A 16,916-nucleotide genomic window follows, 5' to 3' on the forward strand; every position below is an offset into this window, starting at 1 on the left:
GCCAGTCCTTTTAGGCACATTCACAATACCCATCACTCACAGATTATCAAGGTTTTAATCCACTTCACTATCAAAGTGCCAACAGCTGGCTTGCCAACATTAAGCCTGTGGGTCATGGATCTGCCAGGTATCTGAGGCAGTTGTGCCAGTAATGGCTGAGGATGTAGACCTCTCCACAGGCTGACACATCCTGCTGGGGAATGGCCCTTGACATGCTCCAGCCCTTCAGCTGGGTGGCTTTGGCAGCTGCCACAGCCCAAGCAGGGCTGGCAGGTCCCTCTCAGCACAGCACAGCACCTCTCAGACTTGTATCACCATGGCACCCAGCTGCAAGCGGACAATGGAAGCTCCCCAGGGATGCTTCCCTTTTTGAATGGGAATTTACAAACTGATAGAAAGCAGATAAAATAGAGAGGATGGGCTAAACACTGGAAGGACAAAAAGCAATGCTTTGCAAAATTGTGTGTCTGCACATGTATGTCTAGAAAATGTCCTGATCCCCATCTGATGCTGGTTTCGGTCAGGAACCAAAGAATAGTCATCCTGCCTCTCCTTCCCCAGGTTATTATTGTTGGCTCTCTTTTGGGACAAACAAAATTTTGGTGTCCAGTTAAAGATAGTCCTTAAACCCTTTGTTTTGTTCACCAAGCACAAGTCTGTGTTGAATATGCAATGGAGAAAATCTACAAAAATTCTGTCTGAGATTCATTTATGAGCCTGTCATTGCCTTAAGGGATCTGCTTTGACCAGGGGTGCTCGGTGCCAGAACGAGACCACAGAGCTCATTAAAATGTCAGGAAATAGCAGCGTATATTCCCCACATTCTGTTACTTATTTTTCATTTGTACTTTTCAAAAATTAAATGTTTTTCCCTCATATGAATCTATCAGGGAAAAAAAGAAGAGGATTGAATCAGAGATCAAAGAAAAATAAAAAAAATTAGAGCTCAGATGCAAATGCATCTGATAACTTGGATATGCCTGATGAGGGGCTCCCAAGCCCAAATCCAAGGTTAGAGAGGGAATAGGGTGGGAAGAGACATAGGCTGTCCTCTTATGTCCAAGGGCATAATCTATAAGCAGAGCCAGTTTTAAGAGGCCACTTTGCACAGATTTGGTGCTGGGTTGGAAGATCCAACACCTTGTCCCAGTGAGCTTGGTCTCTGAGCTATGCAGCCCCTCACCAGAAGGCATTTCTCCACATCTTATTTCCAATGTCTTCAGAAAAAAAATTAGTTCCATGACAAATATTCCTACATCCTTGGGAAAAAGTTGTGGTTTCATGACCAGGATTTCCTTTTCTTTTTCCAGTGCAAGATTAGGTTTTGGCCAATGAAGCTGCCTGATGAGTTTTGGAGCACTGGTGGTGTGTCTTCTGTGGCTGTCAGTGGGGTGGTTCTGCACTCTGACTTTGACAAACTATAACAACCTTGATGTCCTGATCTTTCTCTCACCTGTAAAAACCCTAATAATTCAGAGCTGTCTAAAACTTAAAGCTATCAAGGAGAGAAAAAAATTCTCTATCTTCTGCCAGTCCCAAGGCTTGAGATGATCCAAGGTGGAATTAATATTCCTTCGATCTCGCTGCTGCCATATATCAGATTTCCCTAAAATGACTGTAATCAAAGCACTTATCACTGAACATTACACTTAACAAGCAATTTCCGTATTTGCATGTAGCACTGGTTACCACTCAGCAGCAGTTTACGGCTCTGTAATCATCGCAAGGAATTTTCTTCATATGCCCCTGAAAATATCCAAGCTGGTGTTCCTGAACTGGACTGTTTAATTTATTCAGGGTTACCCTCATAAAAGGCTTTCAGAAACACTATGAGTTATTGGTTGTATTCTACCTCTATATTTTCTTTGTCTTTTGAAGGTGAAATTACTGCACGTATATGTGTGTATATATGTATTTTCTTCATATGTGTGAATATATGTGTATTTTGTGTACACATAATTGAACTGTAAGATTATACTAAATATTCAAGACAAATCCACTTTGTTATAGGTGTGCATGGAGTTCAGCAAAAGAATGGGCTATGTTCAGGTTAGAATATCTGGGATTACAATAAGGTGAAGAAGAGTGGTGACAAATGGCTCAAGCACAGTTATCCTCATTTGAGTCAATTTCCTGGGATTTTCCTGGGCATTTTGCTTGATTTGGAATGACAGAATCTGCCTGAGAGCGATTTTTTTCCTTTCTGGAGTCTGTGAGAACATCTCCAGTTGGGTGCACAAAGTCAAAAGCACCTTCTGCACACCTATTTTCCATATTTGATAGGGAATGCCTCTGCCAATGCAACAGGAGGAGCTTTCCCTGCTCCTTCCAAGGAGGCAGAAGGGACCAGAGGTCAGGCTCCAGCACCTTTTCTCGCAGTCATCCTAGGGTTGTGGTCCCAGGAGGGTTACAGGATAACCTTCTAGATGACTCTCCCCTGGGACTGGAGCTATAGTTGCTGTAAAACCCATTGTAACCCATCTGCAGAGAAGCAGCCGCCACTCTGACCCCACTCTGCAGAGCACCTGCACTTCCTGGCAATCCTGCTGGCAAACCTGCAAGCTCTGCCTGTTCAGAACATTGTTTCCTGCCTCATTTCTCTGTTGTATCTCTCTTCTGAAAGCCACCCCTGATTTACAGCAGCATAACTTGGACAGGGTAAATTAGATCAAAATCAGGCTCTGAGGTGTGCACCAGCTATTCACTTCCATAGACAATTACAATTTATCATCAGAAATCTTTAGATTCAAATTATTTGGAGAGTTACTTAGAAATCAACAGACCTTGGTACTACAGCCCACTGAAGGGGTTGTGCTGTGGGAAAAGAGAGGAGGACTTTCTTAGGTGGTTCCTGTTAAGCTTCCTGAGCTATAAATGCTTCTGTCGTGCACATCTGTGCAACAGCTGGCAGAGATTACTGCCTGGACCTGATTACAGCTGTCCAGTGGACTCATACATTCTGGCATCTGCATGGGGATAGCCTCTGCAACAGCTGAGGATCGATCTATTTCTGTTTAATCTACACATAAAGGATGTTGGATGAACAAAATTGCATTGTTTGACTTTCTTGAGAGAGCCCAAGGCCTCTAGACATTGCAGGTGCCTTAGCAAAAACCTGGGGGTGGAGGAAAGCACACTCATCCTGAGAGAGTCAGTGGGGAGATGGGAACCTGATGAGAAACATGATGAGAAACAAAATAAAATGCAAATCATCGTTAACGTTTCATGTTATGTTGTTTGACATCCGTTCTGGCACTGACCCCTTTGTCTGAGAAAAAAAAAAACATCAGACAAACTCAGGAGACTGAGAGAAAAACAGGTTTTTTTAATTATCACAATGAGCAAAAATTGCATTTAATTCTCTCTGAACTGATGTCTTGCTCAAATCAGTTTTGACTTGGAAACATGGAAGATCATCAAGAGGACCAAATTAATTATTCCACTGGCATGTCTGAGGTAGTATGAAACCACGCTGTTGTTTTCTCCTCTTTACTGCAGCTTGGATTTTAGAGCTTCAATGGATCAGAATAAAGCATGGAAACTGCTACTCCTTACTTGAGGGCTCATTTAATTATTGTAAGAACTCATGAAAGGTAAGTTAGATAAACCAAGTTTATATTGTATAACTTCTAACCTAGAGAAACGTTGCAGGAGTACAATTAAAATGAATGTAGGGCTAGGCTTTCATGTAGGGCCTCAGACACAGATCTATAACTACGCCTACCAGCAATAAGCAATTTTGCTCTGTTAACTTTGAAAGACCACATCTAATTAATTAAGATGATGACTTTACTTAATGTTTAAGAAAAACAAAAAGTCAGCCAAATAATGTTAGAACTAATTTTTAGTGGTATTTACTGTTCCTGTGCCCACAGGTTTGAGACACCAATAGGGAAATCCATCCAAATTGATCACCATAAAAGCACTTCACGTTGCCAAGGATCCACACAAGAAGGCAGTAGCGTTGCCCCAAACCCTCCTGTTCTGAAGACTAAATCATTAATTACAAAAATAAAATAATTTGCCCTCTGCAGAGGCAGGACTTCAGCAAGAGGTGATCTCTGTGAGCCATCATTCAGAGGCTGTGTTCTGTTCCTGAAAGACACCAATGAGATGACGAGGTGGCCACGGTCACTCCAGACAAGGACCATTCTGGCCCATCATTTTGTGCCCAGCCATGGCCAGAGGTGGACAGCGAGGTGGGGGCAGGAGCAGCACAAGTGTAACATTATCCTTCTGTCCCTAATATTCTCCCAACACCTCCATATGTTCAGCTCTGGGGCTTCCAGAGCCTGCTGCACTTTGTCATTCAGTAATCAAAGGGCCTCTCCTCCAGGCACTTTGCCATCTTCCCTTTGAACTCATGAAACACCATCCAAACACCACCCTTTCCTGAGGTCCTAAACTCCACCACTGCTTCCATGGAGCACCAGCTCCTTTTGTCCTGATCCTGGTTTACTTGTTTACCTCCCTATAATTTGGTAGCAGGAGAGGTCATCCCGTTCCCTGTGTGAAATTCCAACATCTCTCTTGGTAAAGACCATCTCTGTGTGACAAAGGCTGGCCAGCTCCCCAAGCACACTGAGAATAAAGTACTCTGGCCCAGAACAGACTTCTGCCCTTGAACAGAGGGGAGTTAGGAGGGATGGATGGATTGCCCAAGAGAAGGAGGCAGGTGCCCATGCCAGGGAGCAGCTTGGTGGCGGCTGAGGTGACCTAGTGCTGGGTCCATGACCAGATGGGGATGTCCAGCAGGCACATGAGGAGCAGCCAAGTGCGGGAATGGGTGCATGGGGATCCCAGAAGCCAGGCAACGGGGGCACTCAGGGCCCTGGCAGCCAACAGCAAAGGCCAGACACACTGCTTTAGGGGTTTTTGGCTTGTTTTCCACCTTCCAGAGGAAAGAGGCTGTGACAGGAAAGTAGGAATTAATCTCCTGGCTCAATCTCAAAGTCCAGTCTGTTCAGCAGTTCTGATGCAGACTAGTGTTGGATGCTTCCCAGGGTATAGAAAAACCTGTGTTTTTCATCCCAACACCAGGAGTTAAACACTGGCTTCCAGGAGGCCATTCAAGAGTTTTTTCCACTTTATTCTCATTTGGTTTAGCAACAACAATAGTAACGCTGGGTATTCCTGATTGCACCCGCTCCCCTTTGAGAACACGAGGCAATAGGGAAGCGGAACTGGAAACGATTCCTGTGGCTAAAATCTGCAGAACAGAGGTGAACTGTTGGCTGAGCCAGCACAGGCTCATACAGATATCTGAGAATGTTCTGGGCAGGAAAACTCTTCATCTGGGAAACAGGAAGACCCCCCAAAAGGCATTAGCAAACATTTTTTAACTTCCTGATCACATAGCTGTGTTTACACCACCCGCGTTATTTATTGGCCATGTGCTTGACAAGCACTTACCATGAGGAATACTAATTCAAGGTGGCAGTAAATTTCAGGAAGACAAGCAATTTTCAATCAACTCCTTTTCAATTAATACTATTTCCAGCCTTACCTAAACTCAGGGACCTACTTATATGGAGATTTGTATGGTAAATAATTTACGTTCTCCATACATTTGTTTCAAATATGTGAAAGAAATATTTCTGTTTAATTTTCTACTAAATCCAAATGATATTTTCATAAGATAATGAATAGTATCTCACCTTTATATACTTGCTGGTTTTCTGATTTCTGTGTCAGAATGTCTTTATTTGAGGTCTGAAGGGAATTATATCACTTGCTTTGACCCGGCAGGCAGTTGCCAAAGGAATGTATAGTGAGAATAAAGCCAATTAGGTATTTAGATGGCCTCTCCTGTTCTCCCAGGAACACTTTTATATCCATACCAAACATTTCTGACTCTCAAGTCAGTTGTAGCTGCACTCACTGTTTTTCACAGTTTCCCAAAAGTGAACGACACAGCAGCTGGGGCTGGCTCTAGTTTGGGGGAGCAGGAGATTAATTTGTCAGTCAAACAGCCAGAGTTACAGAGATTTTGAAAGTGTGGATCAAATCCCTGTCCACAGCACATCATCACCTCAAACTGAGATCAACACATGGAATAGATTGATGAGGGCACAGCAAAATCAATCCCCTGTATGCTATAAAAACCTATCGGCACGTGCGAGGACACGTGTGATGTGGTATTTACAAAATTGTGGTTATGCATGACAGTAGATTCCTCTGTTTATGTAATCATCGTATTGGCATTCACTACAACCTGCTTGCAGAAACGTATTTTGAATTTTCAAAGCATGGCTAAGCTGGCAGGTGCTGTGTGAGTCAACATCGAACTGCAAAATTGCATGTGAATGTTGTCCTATCATATGTGAATATCAGTGCTATACAGGGACATGAAAGAAACCTTCATAAGATTTAAGTTAAGGATACTTTAATTAAAATTAATTATGGCAATGATCTCAAACTGGATGCAATCACAGCTGATGACTTTGTTTAAAAAACGTGGCAAAAGTTCAAAGCACAGCCCTGAGTTTTAACTGCTGGAGATGTCTTTTTGCTTGTTTTTGCAATCAAATTTTCAGATTCTCAGGAAGTCCCTAAAGCTTTGTTGTTGCTGATTATGTAAAAATATGAATTTTTTTATTTATTACCCCCTATGATAAAAAAGCAAAGTGTCTTCTAAGGAGAGGGTGGATGAACTGTAAAGGATTACAGGTACCCAGGTTTTTGCCGGCTGATACAATGCATCCTTGCCATGCAGAAGGACACCAGGTCAGTGCCTCACACTCTGCCAAACTGAGCCACCCAAGAAGAAACCCAGCAGCCACCAGGGTGGTTAATCAACAACACTGTCTTTGGTGCTCCAAAGGTGCTTCTGTGCTTTGGTGCTTCTGTGCCCTCAGCTCTTCCCTTGGGCCTTCACCATCCCTTTCAGAACATACAGGAAGCAGGTTCCTGTGAGAAAACAACAGCACTCAGACTCGGTATGAGTGAGCCAGGCTGCAGGTCACCTGGGGAAAAAGGGAAATTTCTTCTGCTGATGGAACTGGTTCAGCTCCACTGAGCTCATTAGGAGGATTTGTGTTTGCATCAGCTGCACATCTGTCTCCCAGCTTCCTTTGCTTACTCCTTCCATGGATGAAGGGGTCTGAAAAAGAGCCCCGGAATGTCACTCTAAGAGACTGTTTTGATGCAGAGACAGGCAGGGCAGAGTCGCTTGTGTGTGTGACAAACCAGGCATAGCATCAACACTATCGATGTGCATCGGGCCTGCTTTCAGCACCCCTGAGCCACCACAGCCTCGCCAGCACCACTGAGAGCGTGGTGGGAAACAACAGGCTGGCAGCTCACCAGGAGAAACAAGGCTGACCTTGCTGTGCCTCATCCGAGTCCCTCTCTTCTGGGGATGTCACATGTACAAATCCAAGATGCTGAACTTGATGGCAAGTGGGAACTTTGCAGCTGGACTCTGCAGAAATGCAATTAATTCATCAGTGTAAATTAGCTTCATTTATTTATCCACAAAACACCAGGCTGATGCAAGTCCCATGGTTCTGCTACTTAGAGCTGCTTTCTGATTACCTTGGTGGGCACATCCTCTGTTAAGTTTCTTCTGAGTTTCCCCTTCTTTCTTTTTCCCTTTTCCCATGTCTTGCACAATGTGGTGCTGGCTGTGAGCATTTAGTGAGCTACAAAGAAACAAAAGTGTAACATTTTCCCATGAGAATTAAACCAAAACACAGCAAAAGGTTGTTTAGCAACTTTATGAAGAGCAAGGGAAGCCAGCAGGGCTCCTGAAACACCTCTATAGCAATGTTTCATTAAGTTTTATAACTAAACAGGGCTTATTGCTTCATTGAATGTGAAATAATGTTGCAGACTCAGGGCAGTGGTATTTTCCTCTCAGCTGCGTGACCATACAAGCACTCCCCACAGCCACTTCCAGGCTGCTCAGGTGAAGGCTTCCATCCATGGCCAAAGCCACACTTTGAAACCAAAAATGGAACCACAAGGATAAGAAAAATGCTCTTCCTCTGATGAAGCAACAATGGCAAAATAAGCCACCAGCACATGCAGAAACAACAGCAGCAGTAGAGTCTTTTTTCTGTATTAATCACATTGATTGGGGGATTTTTATTGCTTCAGGAAGAAGTTTTACCATTACAGGTGCTGTCTCTACTGTAATCTTTGCTGACAAAATCCTACCAACAAAAACATCCCTACAGCAGACTTCAGTCACTCCCAGCTCTGCATCTTAAGATGTGGATGCAAATATTCTGTTTGAATTAACTGAAAAAACATGGTCTTTCTACTCCTAGCAGTATTAAACAGCTCCCCACACATCCTCTTATTCATATTAATTTATTCACAGCTTTAAATATGTTTTCCCAGCTGCTGAGGCAAACCTTATTCACACTTATGACAATACAGATTTTAAATCTGTTTCAATCTGATAATATTCAGACATACATCTTGAAAGAACAATTTGAGCCATGACAACAGAAGCAAGTACATTTGTTTATCACCTCTGTGGTTATTTGTAACACTGTGGTTGCTTGAAAAAGACAAGATCCTTTTAAGTAAAGTCTTTTGGCACTCACTAAGATGTATGTAGATATAGATAGCAAATTTTCAACAACTAAAGCCATGTATTCTCAATAATGACTGTAACAGTGAAACTGTTTTTCATGTTATTACTGATGGGATGATTGGTTTGAATATTGCAAAGTATGGGACATGAGAAAGTGTGGTTGTTACATTTTGAAAAAGCTCTCCATTCTGTTTCCATAACACAGGGGAAGTCATAATTAAGGTAATTTATAAAGATGGTATTACATTAGTGGCGCCACACAAATCAAACAAGGCAAACAACTGTTTGAAAGTATTTTCGATATCCATTACACATTTTGTGCAATTAAAGTGATACTTCTGTAGCTGCCAGTTAAAAAAAACCCTTAAAAACTTCCTGTAGTGGTGCTCAGTAATATAACCAGAAGAATGAGCTGGATCTGGTGCAGTGTGAGAATGGTGAGCAAGGAGAATTGAACAAATATATATATATATATATTTTTAATAAACAGCCATTGAAGGAAACAGAATCAGAATAAGAGTAACACAACACTTAATTTAGCACTGTGATTTATAACAATCTTAATGGCAAGGTGAAGACTTTATGCAAAAGAGCCAACCTCACCCATGCTGTACCTGCAGAGGTGCCATGAAGACACTGAGCTACTTCAAGGAACAAAGAAGGAACAAAGTCTGCTGCCTTTATTTTTCAAGAGTCACATTTTGGAGACGTTGAGCTGGAGGGATCTGTATTTTTGGGAGACAAGGCAAGACCTTCAGCTAGTACAAAAAAAGGCAGAGTTGCCAGCTTCCATCCATTCGTCTTGGATGTTTCATGTCCAGCCCACTCAGCCTCAGGTGACACCCTGCTTCCTGTTCTGGTTTTGAGGCTACTTTGACACAGGATTTTTCCTTCCAATAGTAATTAGCTGCCCTTAATAATGAAGTTGGAGCTCACAAGCTTCCCCAGCAGATGCTGGCTGCAGATTGTATTGCAGATCCCAGCCAGTGAGGAGTGGCAAGCGTTCAGCACAGATGGCACTACCAGGCAGCCTTGCTGATGTTTTCTTTTTTTTCCAAAACCCTCAAATGACAAGGTGAGGACTAACCAAAACCCAGCTCTGTTGTAGTGATGGGCTGGAAGAATGAGTCACTTCAACCTGTCAGCAGTGGGGAGCAAGGCTGGGGCACAGGCCACATCCTTGTCCTGCATCCAGATGAGTCTTTGGAGAGTTGTCCCAGGCCATGTGCAAACAACACAACTTCCTCACGAGGGGAAGCAGAGGAGCACACACTGGTCTCTTCTCTCTGGTGTCCAGTGACGGGACCCAAGGGAATGGCCTGAAACTGTGTCTGGGGAGGTTTAGGTTGGATATCAGGGAAAGGTTCTTCACCCAGAGGGTGGCTGGGTCCTGGAACAGGCTCCCCAGGGCAGTGGTCACAGCACCAAGCTCAACAGAGTTCAAGAAACATTTGAATACACTCAGGCACATGGAGTGACTCTTGGGGCTGTCCTGTGCAGGGCCGGAGTTGGACTCAACGGTCTTTGTGGGTCCCTTCCAACTCAGGACATTCCATAATTCTATGATGGAATGTTCTACACAACCTGAATTTCCAGTGTCTGCAGGGATGGAGCTGACATGGGAGCTCCACCTGGACACCCCTCTCCTACTGCAACCAGCATAGATAAAATGCACAGCAGCCAAGGGGAGGAAAAGTAATTTAAAGTTTAGTGATCTGTGAGGCATCCAGTGTACTAGGAAGAGAAATAAAGAATGCTTTAATTGTAAAAAAAGTGATGGTAGAGGGTGCTTCAGGGTCTTTTTTTTCAGCACCCACTTACCTAGAGAGGTAAGGCATAGACACAGGACTGGGACGCAGATGGACAATTCCTGCACTTTACAACTCACAACACTAAAATTACTGTTGCATTTTTCCCACTAAATGAAACAAAGTTTGTAAGAAGAAATTACATCTTTGACTAAAGCAACTAACTGCCCACACAGGAAGAAAATTACCCATCACTTTGGGTGCACAAGCCCCTTTCCTAGGCATGAAAAAGGCTTTAGAATAAGACACTTGAAGCACCACACAGCTGCCTTTGGCAACAGGTCATGACCTGCCTGAAGTTTCTGCACAAGGGATTTGCCTGTCTTCCCCTTACCATCGTTCCAGCTCACAAAAGCGGTACTCAAGTGCCTGATTTTTAATAACTCACCACTCCCAGAGGCAATCCAACTACATGTCCTCAATTACTGCTGCAAAGGGAAAAGGGACCTCCATGGTTTTGGGGATTCAGGAAAAGACAGCTCTGCTGCAGCTTCTCAGTTAGCTGCCCTAAAAGGAGAAACAGGGTGTGCTAATAATACAACCAAACTTGAATGCCAGACCTGGGAATTTTCCATGCAGATACCCTGGTTTGATCCTCAAGAGACAGCCACTGGCCCGCTGAGCACAGGCAGTACGTGCTGGGAAAGGACACCAGAGGCATCACCAGTGCTCTCTGTTTTACTCACACAGAGAAATGTTATTATGGATTGGTTTCTAAAATGTCTAAAAATGCACTGTGCCTCAGTACTGAGACACCCCAACTTTAAATGATATTCTGCTTGTACCAATATTTCAGAAGCTGAGCACCTCATGCATAAACTGTAATGTGCATATTCACAACAATCTGATTAAAACCACATTGCTGATAGAAATCCTTTATCCATTCCTTTGAACTTGTAAGGCTGCAGGAATGTTTTATCAGTGCAAGAGGAGCATAGCTGGACAGGCAGAGGATGATGTGGCCTCTGTGATCTTTCTTTGGTCACTGTTTATCTGTGTGATGGTGGATGTTGATAAGCTGGTCAAAGATAACCTCAGCTGGGAGATTTTCATGGAAAATATTTGAACATCTGAACATTTTACCTGCCTCTCTGGCATCCATACTGAACAAGGCAATTTGTGCACTGAGTCAATCCTGTGCTTTTAACCAAGCACCCAGCACCAACAGGGTTTCATGGGTGAGGGGTTAGGGTCATCTACTCAATGCCTGAAAGTGGGCAAGGAGGGAATGTCCAGTCCAACAGAAGATTTCTTCTAAATCCTGACTAATGGCAGTTTTCTCACATTTAGTTTGCAGCTCATCTGAGGTAATTTGGGATATTGTCATTGCTCCCACAAGAAATCTAACATCTGCTCAGCTCCTGCATGTACCAAGTCCTGTCACAGAGAGTGCTGTGGCCCTTGGTGCAGAAGTCCCTCCTTCTCTGCCTTCGGTGCTTCCCCACAAAGGGAGGCAGAGAGTGCTTTTGGTCCAGGATCTGTGAAAACACAGGTATTTTGTGCTGCAGTCCCTGCAGCTCTCAACATCTTCCATCAGCTCAGGGCTGTGGCAGGAGCAGACACTACAGGGTCACGCTGAGGGACAGGAAGGAGCGAAGGAACTCGACCTGCCTCTTACATCTGCAATGCAAATGCTCCTTGCCTGATGTGTAATGGAAAGTGGAGCCTGTTTCTCTTGCGGTTGCTGTGACCAGCATGAGCAAAATAGGAGATAGAGCACAGAGCAAAGTATGAGGAAGGTGATATGGGATACAGATAATCACACTTCGCATGTGATGAAAGCAGACTGTGCCAGTCCACACTGCCTGCAAGGACGGGGCTGCCGAGACATCTAGGAAAACATCTACTCCATGGCAATAAGCAGTGTTTTGTCCCAATTTATTTTTAGCTCAGTTCCTCCTCTTCCTCCACACATATGAGCCCTCCAGCTCAAGGCAAAGGTCCAAGAACAATAGCATTTCAAGCCAAAGACTAACCTCACAATCAGAAAACCAGAGCCTAGATATGACAGGCTGCCTTATTTACTAACTCAGAGCACACAAACCCAAACCAAACCAAAATAACCTACTTCGATATTTTTGCTTCATAGAGCAAAGAAAGCGAGTCTCCCTTTCACTCAGCTCTGATGTGCTGCCATGAGGAATACCCTGAGAAGTCAGATGAGATTTATTTAGAACACTGCAACCCTTGTGTGTATGTTCTTGCCATAAATTCGAACCTCAAATGGAAATGTGATTTGAATTTAAACACTTAAAACTGTGGCCTTAACAGTAGGCACTTTTGTATATTCATGCTCCTGCCACTGTCCTCAGTCTCCCGTGGTCTTCAATGACGTGTTGTTTTTAGACAATTGGCTTCTTGTCTGCAGAAGAGCAGTTTGGCCCTATCCCTTCCATTGTCTTTTATGTCCTGCAAGGAAAAGGGAGGAGGAGACAGAAAGAGAGGGACAGATTTCAATCAAAAGCACTACATTGATAAGGGATTAATAAAAGCCTGCCTTGTGATTGGATGAAACCTAACAGTCAGCCTGGATACCTTATATTTGATAACAAAATAATCACTTCCGAGTATCGCCTGTAGAGTCAAGTACCTGCGTCACCTGGAGCAGCAGCAGCTCCCAGCAGTGCCTGTTGCTGGTGTGGTTGTGCTCTGCAGACCCTGCTATGGCCAGCTCATTTTAAGGACAAGAATTTGTCAAGTTAATTGAGTAATGTAAGGATGGTGTTTAACAGCCACAGTTAACACTGAAGACACAAAGAGCTCTTTCCTAAAGGCACACAGCAGAACCGGTGACGAAGAACAAAACAGGCAAAAGCAGGTAGTCTGCTGAGCATGGTGTTCCAGTGCTGTATTTTAACTGCTCCAGCAGGTTTTAGGGCTCAGTGTTTTAAGGGCCAGACATCCCATGACTGTGGAGAAGCCAAGTGGCACCAGACAAAGAAGAGAGAAGCAAATATGGGGCAGACAGACGCTGCAAAGGGAACATGGCAGTTTAGGTGCAGGCTTGGGGATGTGAGAACTTGGGCCCAGGCAAGGTCCTTGGCACATGTTCTGGTTTCTTGGGGGACTCAAACCAGTCCCCTCTGAAGAAGGCAGCAGAAGGGCCACCAATATGTGAGAAAGGTGCTTTTGCTATGATAGCGACGCTCAGGGATCCCAAAGAGAATAAACTGTCATGGATGCTCACGCTATCCATTGGGAGGATCCACACAGGTCTCTGGGAATGTGCAATTCACTCAGTGAACTAACTCCATTGCAATCCCACTCCCACTGCTGCAGGCAGCTGGTATTACCCAAACCAGCCAGTCATCCTTTATCCCACTCTTCACAGAGACACTTCAGGGTTTGAGTTACTGTCACCATGTTTCACTTCTTTCCATTCATATTTTTACAGCCATGTGTATATTTGACCTGGGCCAGTTCTAGGGAGTCACTGAAGGGAAGGAATACCCCTTAGGCAACTGGGACCTGTTTGCCAGCTTTGATTTCCTTTTGTGCCTAGGGGAAGGGGAAAAGGGACATGTTCCTATGTTACTTTTTTGTTGCCACAATGAAACACACAGAGGTGCTGTGTAAACATCACAGGTAAACATGGGGTTGTTACACTGAGAAATAAACCACATAACAGGAATAACAACTACCTCATGCTTTTTGTTGGCTCTTCCTCAGCCTCTCACATGGTTTGCTGGGGGGAATACCTGCCCTTGCCAACACTGCTCCTGTCAGGACACTTGCTGGTGACAAGCCTATCTGTCACCGCTTCCCGCAGATAGAGATAGTTCAGACCCAAAGAATTCTCTGAAGTTGAAATTGGATCTCTTCCAGGCACCCACCTATGGCATAACTCTTAAAATCTGCACACAAAAAAAGCAGCACCCACTGCAAATGTACAGGAATGCTTCTGCATCTATAAAGCATTGCCCATCTCATGTGCACCCCCAGCATGCCATGTTCACCACACACAAAATGAGGAGGCACTCTTGTTTTGGAAGCCAAGATTTCCAGGAATCTGCTGTCAGGTTACCAGGAAATATTGGAGGATGTCAGATTGTTGGTAGAAGTGATTACCCAGAGCATCTGAGCTGCCTGAAAGAGGCTTGACACATCACAAACTGTATTTCAGGTGCAAACAACATGCCAACCAGATCACACAACTGGGAAATCAATGCAGGCTGAGAAAGCACTAGCAGAAGCACAAACTCCCTAAATCTAAGTCTGTGTTTGCCCTGGTAATTCACAGTGCCTGTTCTAGTGTCTAGGGATGTTGAGCACACAGATTGTTTTCTCTCACCTGGCTTAGTTATACCAGCAACGTGAGACACTCTGCCCTGATGAAAACTTCCCATTGGTTTCAGCCTTTCCTCATAACCCTTCTAAAGACTCCCCTCAGCCATTCCTGTTTCTCAAAGTTTCACAGAATCATAGAATGGATTGGAAGGAACCTTAAAGAATATCTGGTTTCAACCAGACATCTTTCACTAGCCCAGGTTGCTCAGAGCTCCATCCAAGCTGGCCTTGAACACTTCCAGAGATAGGGCATCATCAGCTTCTCTGGGAAATCTGTTTCTATGATCTCTCCCATCCCCTTCCTTTTGGAGCAGAGAAAGGTCCCATTACCAGCCTAAATCAGCCCTTGCCACCACTCACTTTTGTGAGCCTTGATACAGCCAGGACCCACCTCAGACGTGCACAGAAATGTCCTTGGACAGGTATGGGTGACACAGTGGTTAACACAGCAGTTTTCACAGCAATGGCTCATACCCCATCAGCTGTGATTCCCAGATTCCCCAGCCCATCACAGAGTCGTGGCCATTTTCTCTTTAGATATCTTCCCCTCCTACCTCAGGCAGATTACATAGAAGAACCAACACCGGTTCTTCGGTCAGGCTGAATTTGCTGAATATTGAGTTAAATACAACACAATGGATTTAAAAGGCTCCTGAGAATGGTTGCAGTGCTGACAAGTGTGGGTTTGTCAGAATTCCATCTGCAGCTGTTCCATGGTCAGTGAGTAACCCACACTTGCAGCCTCTTGCCTGAGTGTGTCCAACAGGTCCCTCACAACCACTGGGCTTTGAACATTTTTTTGCCAGATAATTTGGCCAGGTCCAGCACTGTGGAAGATGACAGTCTGTATTTCACCTAGCTCGGGACATCACAAGGAATGCTGGCAATTTATTGCATGGAAGCACCGTCACATTTCCCATCCCACGTCAGGTGCACGCTGCCCTTAGCGGCAGCTCACCTCTGGAATGAGGAGAAACAGCGATATCCTCCTTCCACAGCCCCAGCCCTCAAACAGCCTGACAGGACTCTTTAGAAGTAACACCACAGATGTTTTACCAAGCTCCTGTTCACCATCTGCTCCAAGTGACACCAACAGTTTTCCTCAGGAAAGGTCAGAGCCCGCGTCAGTGGAAGACGGATGCGTTTCTCACGTGCTTAGCTACAGCTGCACTGTGCCTGGTTACGGGGTGTGCACACAGTGGCCACAACAGCCCGACCCCTCCTTATGGAAATCAGCCATCTGCCCCTGGCAGAGCAGAGCAGAGCCAAGGAGCCCCGGGAAACGGTGGGAAATAAAGGCATGAGCCCTTGTTCAGCAGGAGGGGGCACAGCTTCGTGCCACGCTCTCAGTGTCAGCCTTGGCTCCTTGAAGATGTGTCATCTGCCGGGCTGGTGCAGGTGTACCTGTTGGGCTGGTCGTGCCCTATGGGGAACAGAGATGCAGTTCTCCAAGTCTGCGTTAATTGCAGTGTGAGTTCCGGGAGACACTGAACATCTTGTGTTAGACATAATCAAGCCAAACAAGATGTAGTCACACCTTCAGGCCAAATCACAGGATTTACTCTGACAATCACTCGCCTTCTCACATGAGGTGCTTTAACTGTGTCTGTACAAATAAACCCACTTCATAGCAGGATAATGCACATCAGCATATCCTGTCATTAAGGCTACATTCCAACCTTATCCGTAACCATTCACTTCACTGGTTCCTAAGCATTGACAAAAAAGTTCCTCTCAGACAGCAATTTTTTATATTTGGCTTCTATTTAGAACCATGTTGTTGTTTTGTTTTTTCTTTTAATTTAAAATGGGCTGAAGAAACATTTTTTCCTATATACAGAATTAGTGAGCTCTGAGCATTAGGTACTGCTCACTGCAGGATGTGCAATACGGTTAAGTCATGATATCACAATTTATAATACTTTTATACAGCTCATACATTTAAAACAAGAGGAACAGTTACTTTTGAGGCACAAACTCCATAAGACTCAGTGCAAGGGGATTTTGACTAACAGTGATCCCAGGGATGGGGAATGAAGGGAGTATCAGACAAGCAGTACCTGCAGGAACCACCATCATCCAATCCTTGCTAACCCATGGGCTACAAGGAGCTCAACAGATTTCACTTTGCCTTTCACTTACAACTTCCAAGAAAGTTTTCAGGGGTCTTTGCAGTTCATCTGAGAAGTGAACAGAGAATGCCTAAAGGCAGCTCAGGCATCTGGGCATATTTATTGATCTGTCACTGTGAACACACCTCATTTAGAGCTCCTTTC

General features: G+C 44.4%; 1 protein-coding gene across 1 annotated transcript in view; it reads right to left on the reverse strand.

The window, feature by feature from the left end:
• Positions 1-16,916, reverse strand: part of LOC148184582 (uncharacterized) — a 74,115-nt gene that overhangs the window by 7,872 nt on the left and 49,327 nt on the right. The window contains exons 4-5 of the mRNA XM_088052343.1: positions 7,537-7,643; positions 7,325-7,423 (exon numbers count right to left, since the gene is read on the reverse strand). Of these exons, the coding sequence (XP_087908469.1) occupies positions 7,325-7,423; positions 7,537-7,643 (206 nt within the window). The remainder of the gene's footprint in view (positions 1-7,324; positions 7,424-7,536; positions 7,644-16,916) is intronic.

Source organism: Pseudopodoces humilis, chromosome 3 (assembly GCF_049639895.1).
Source record: "Pseudopodoces humilis isolate 2021_Gansu_Grassland_sample_001 chromosome 3, ASM4963989v1, whole genome shotgun sequence".
NCBI classification, from domain to species: Eukaryota; Metazoa; Chordata; class Aves; order Passeriformes; family Paridae; genus Pseudopodoces; species Pseudopodoces humilis.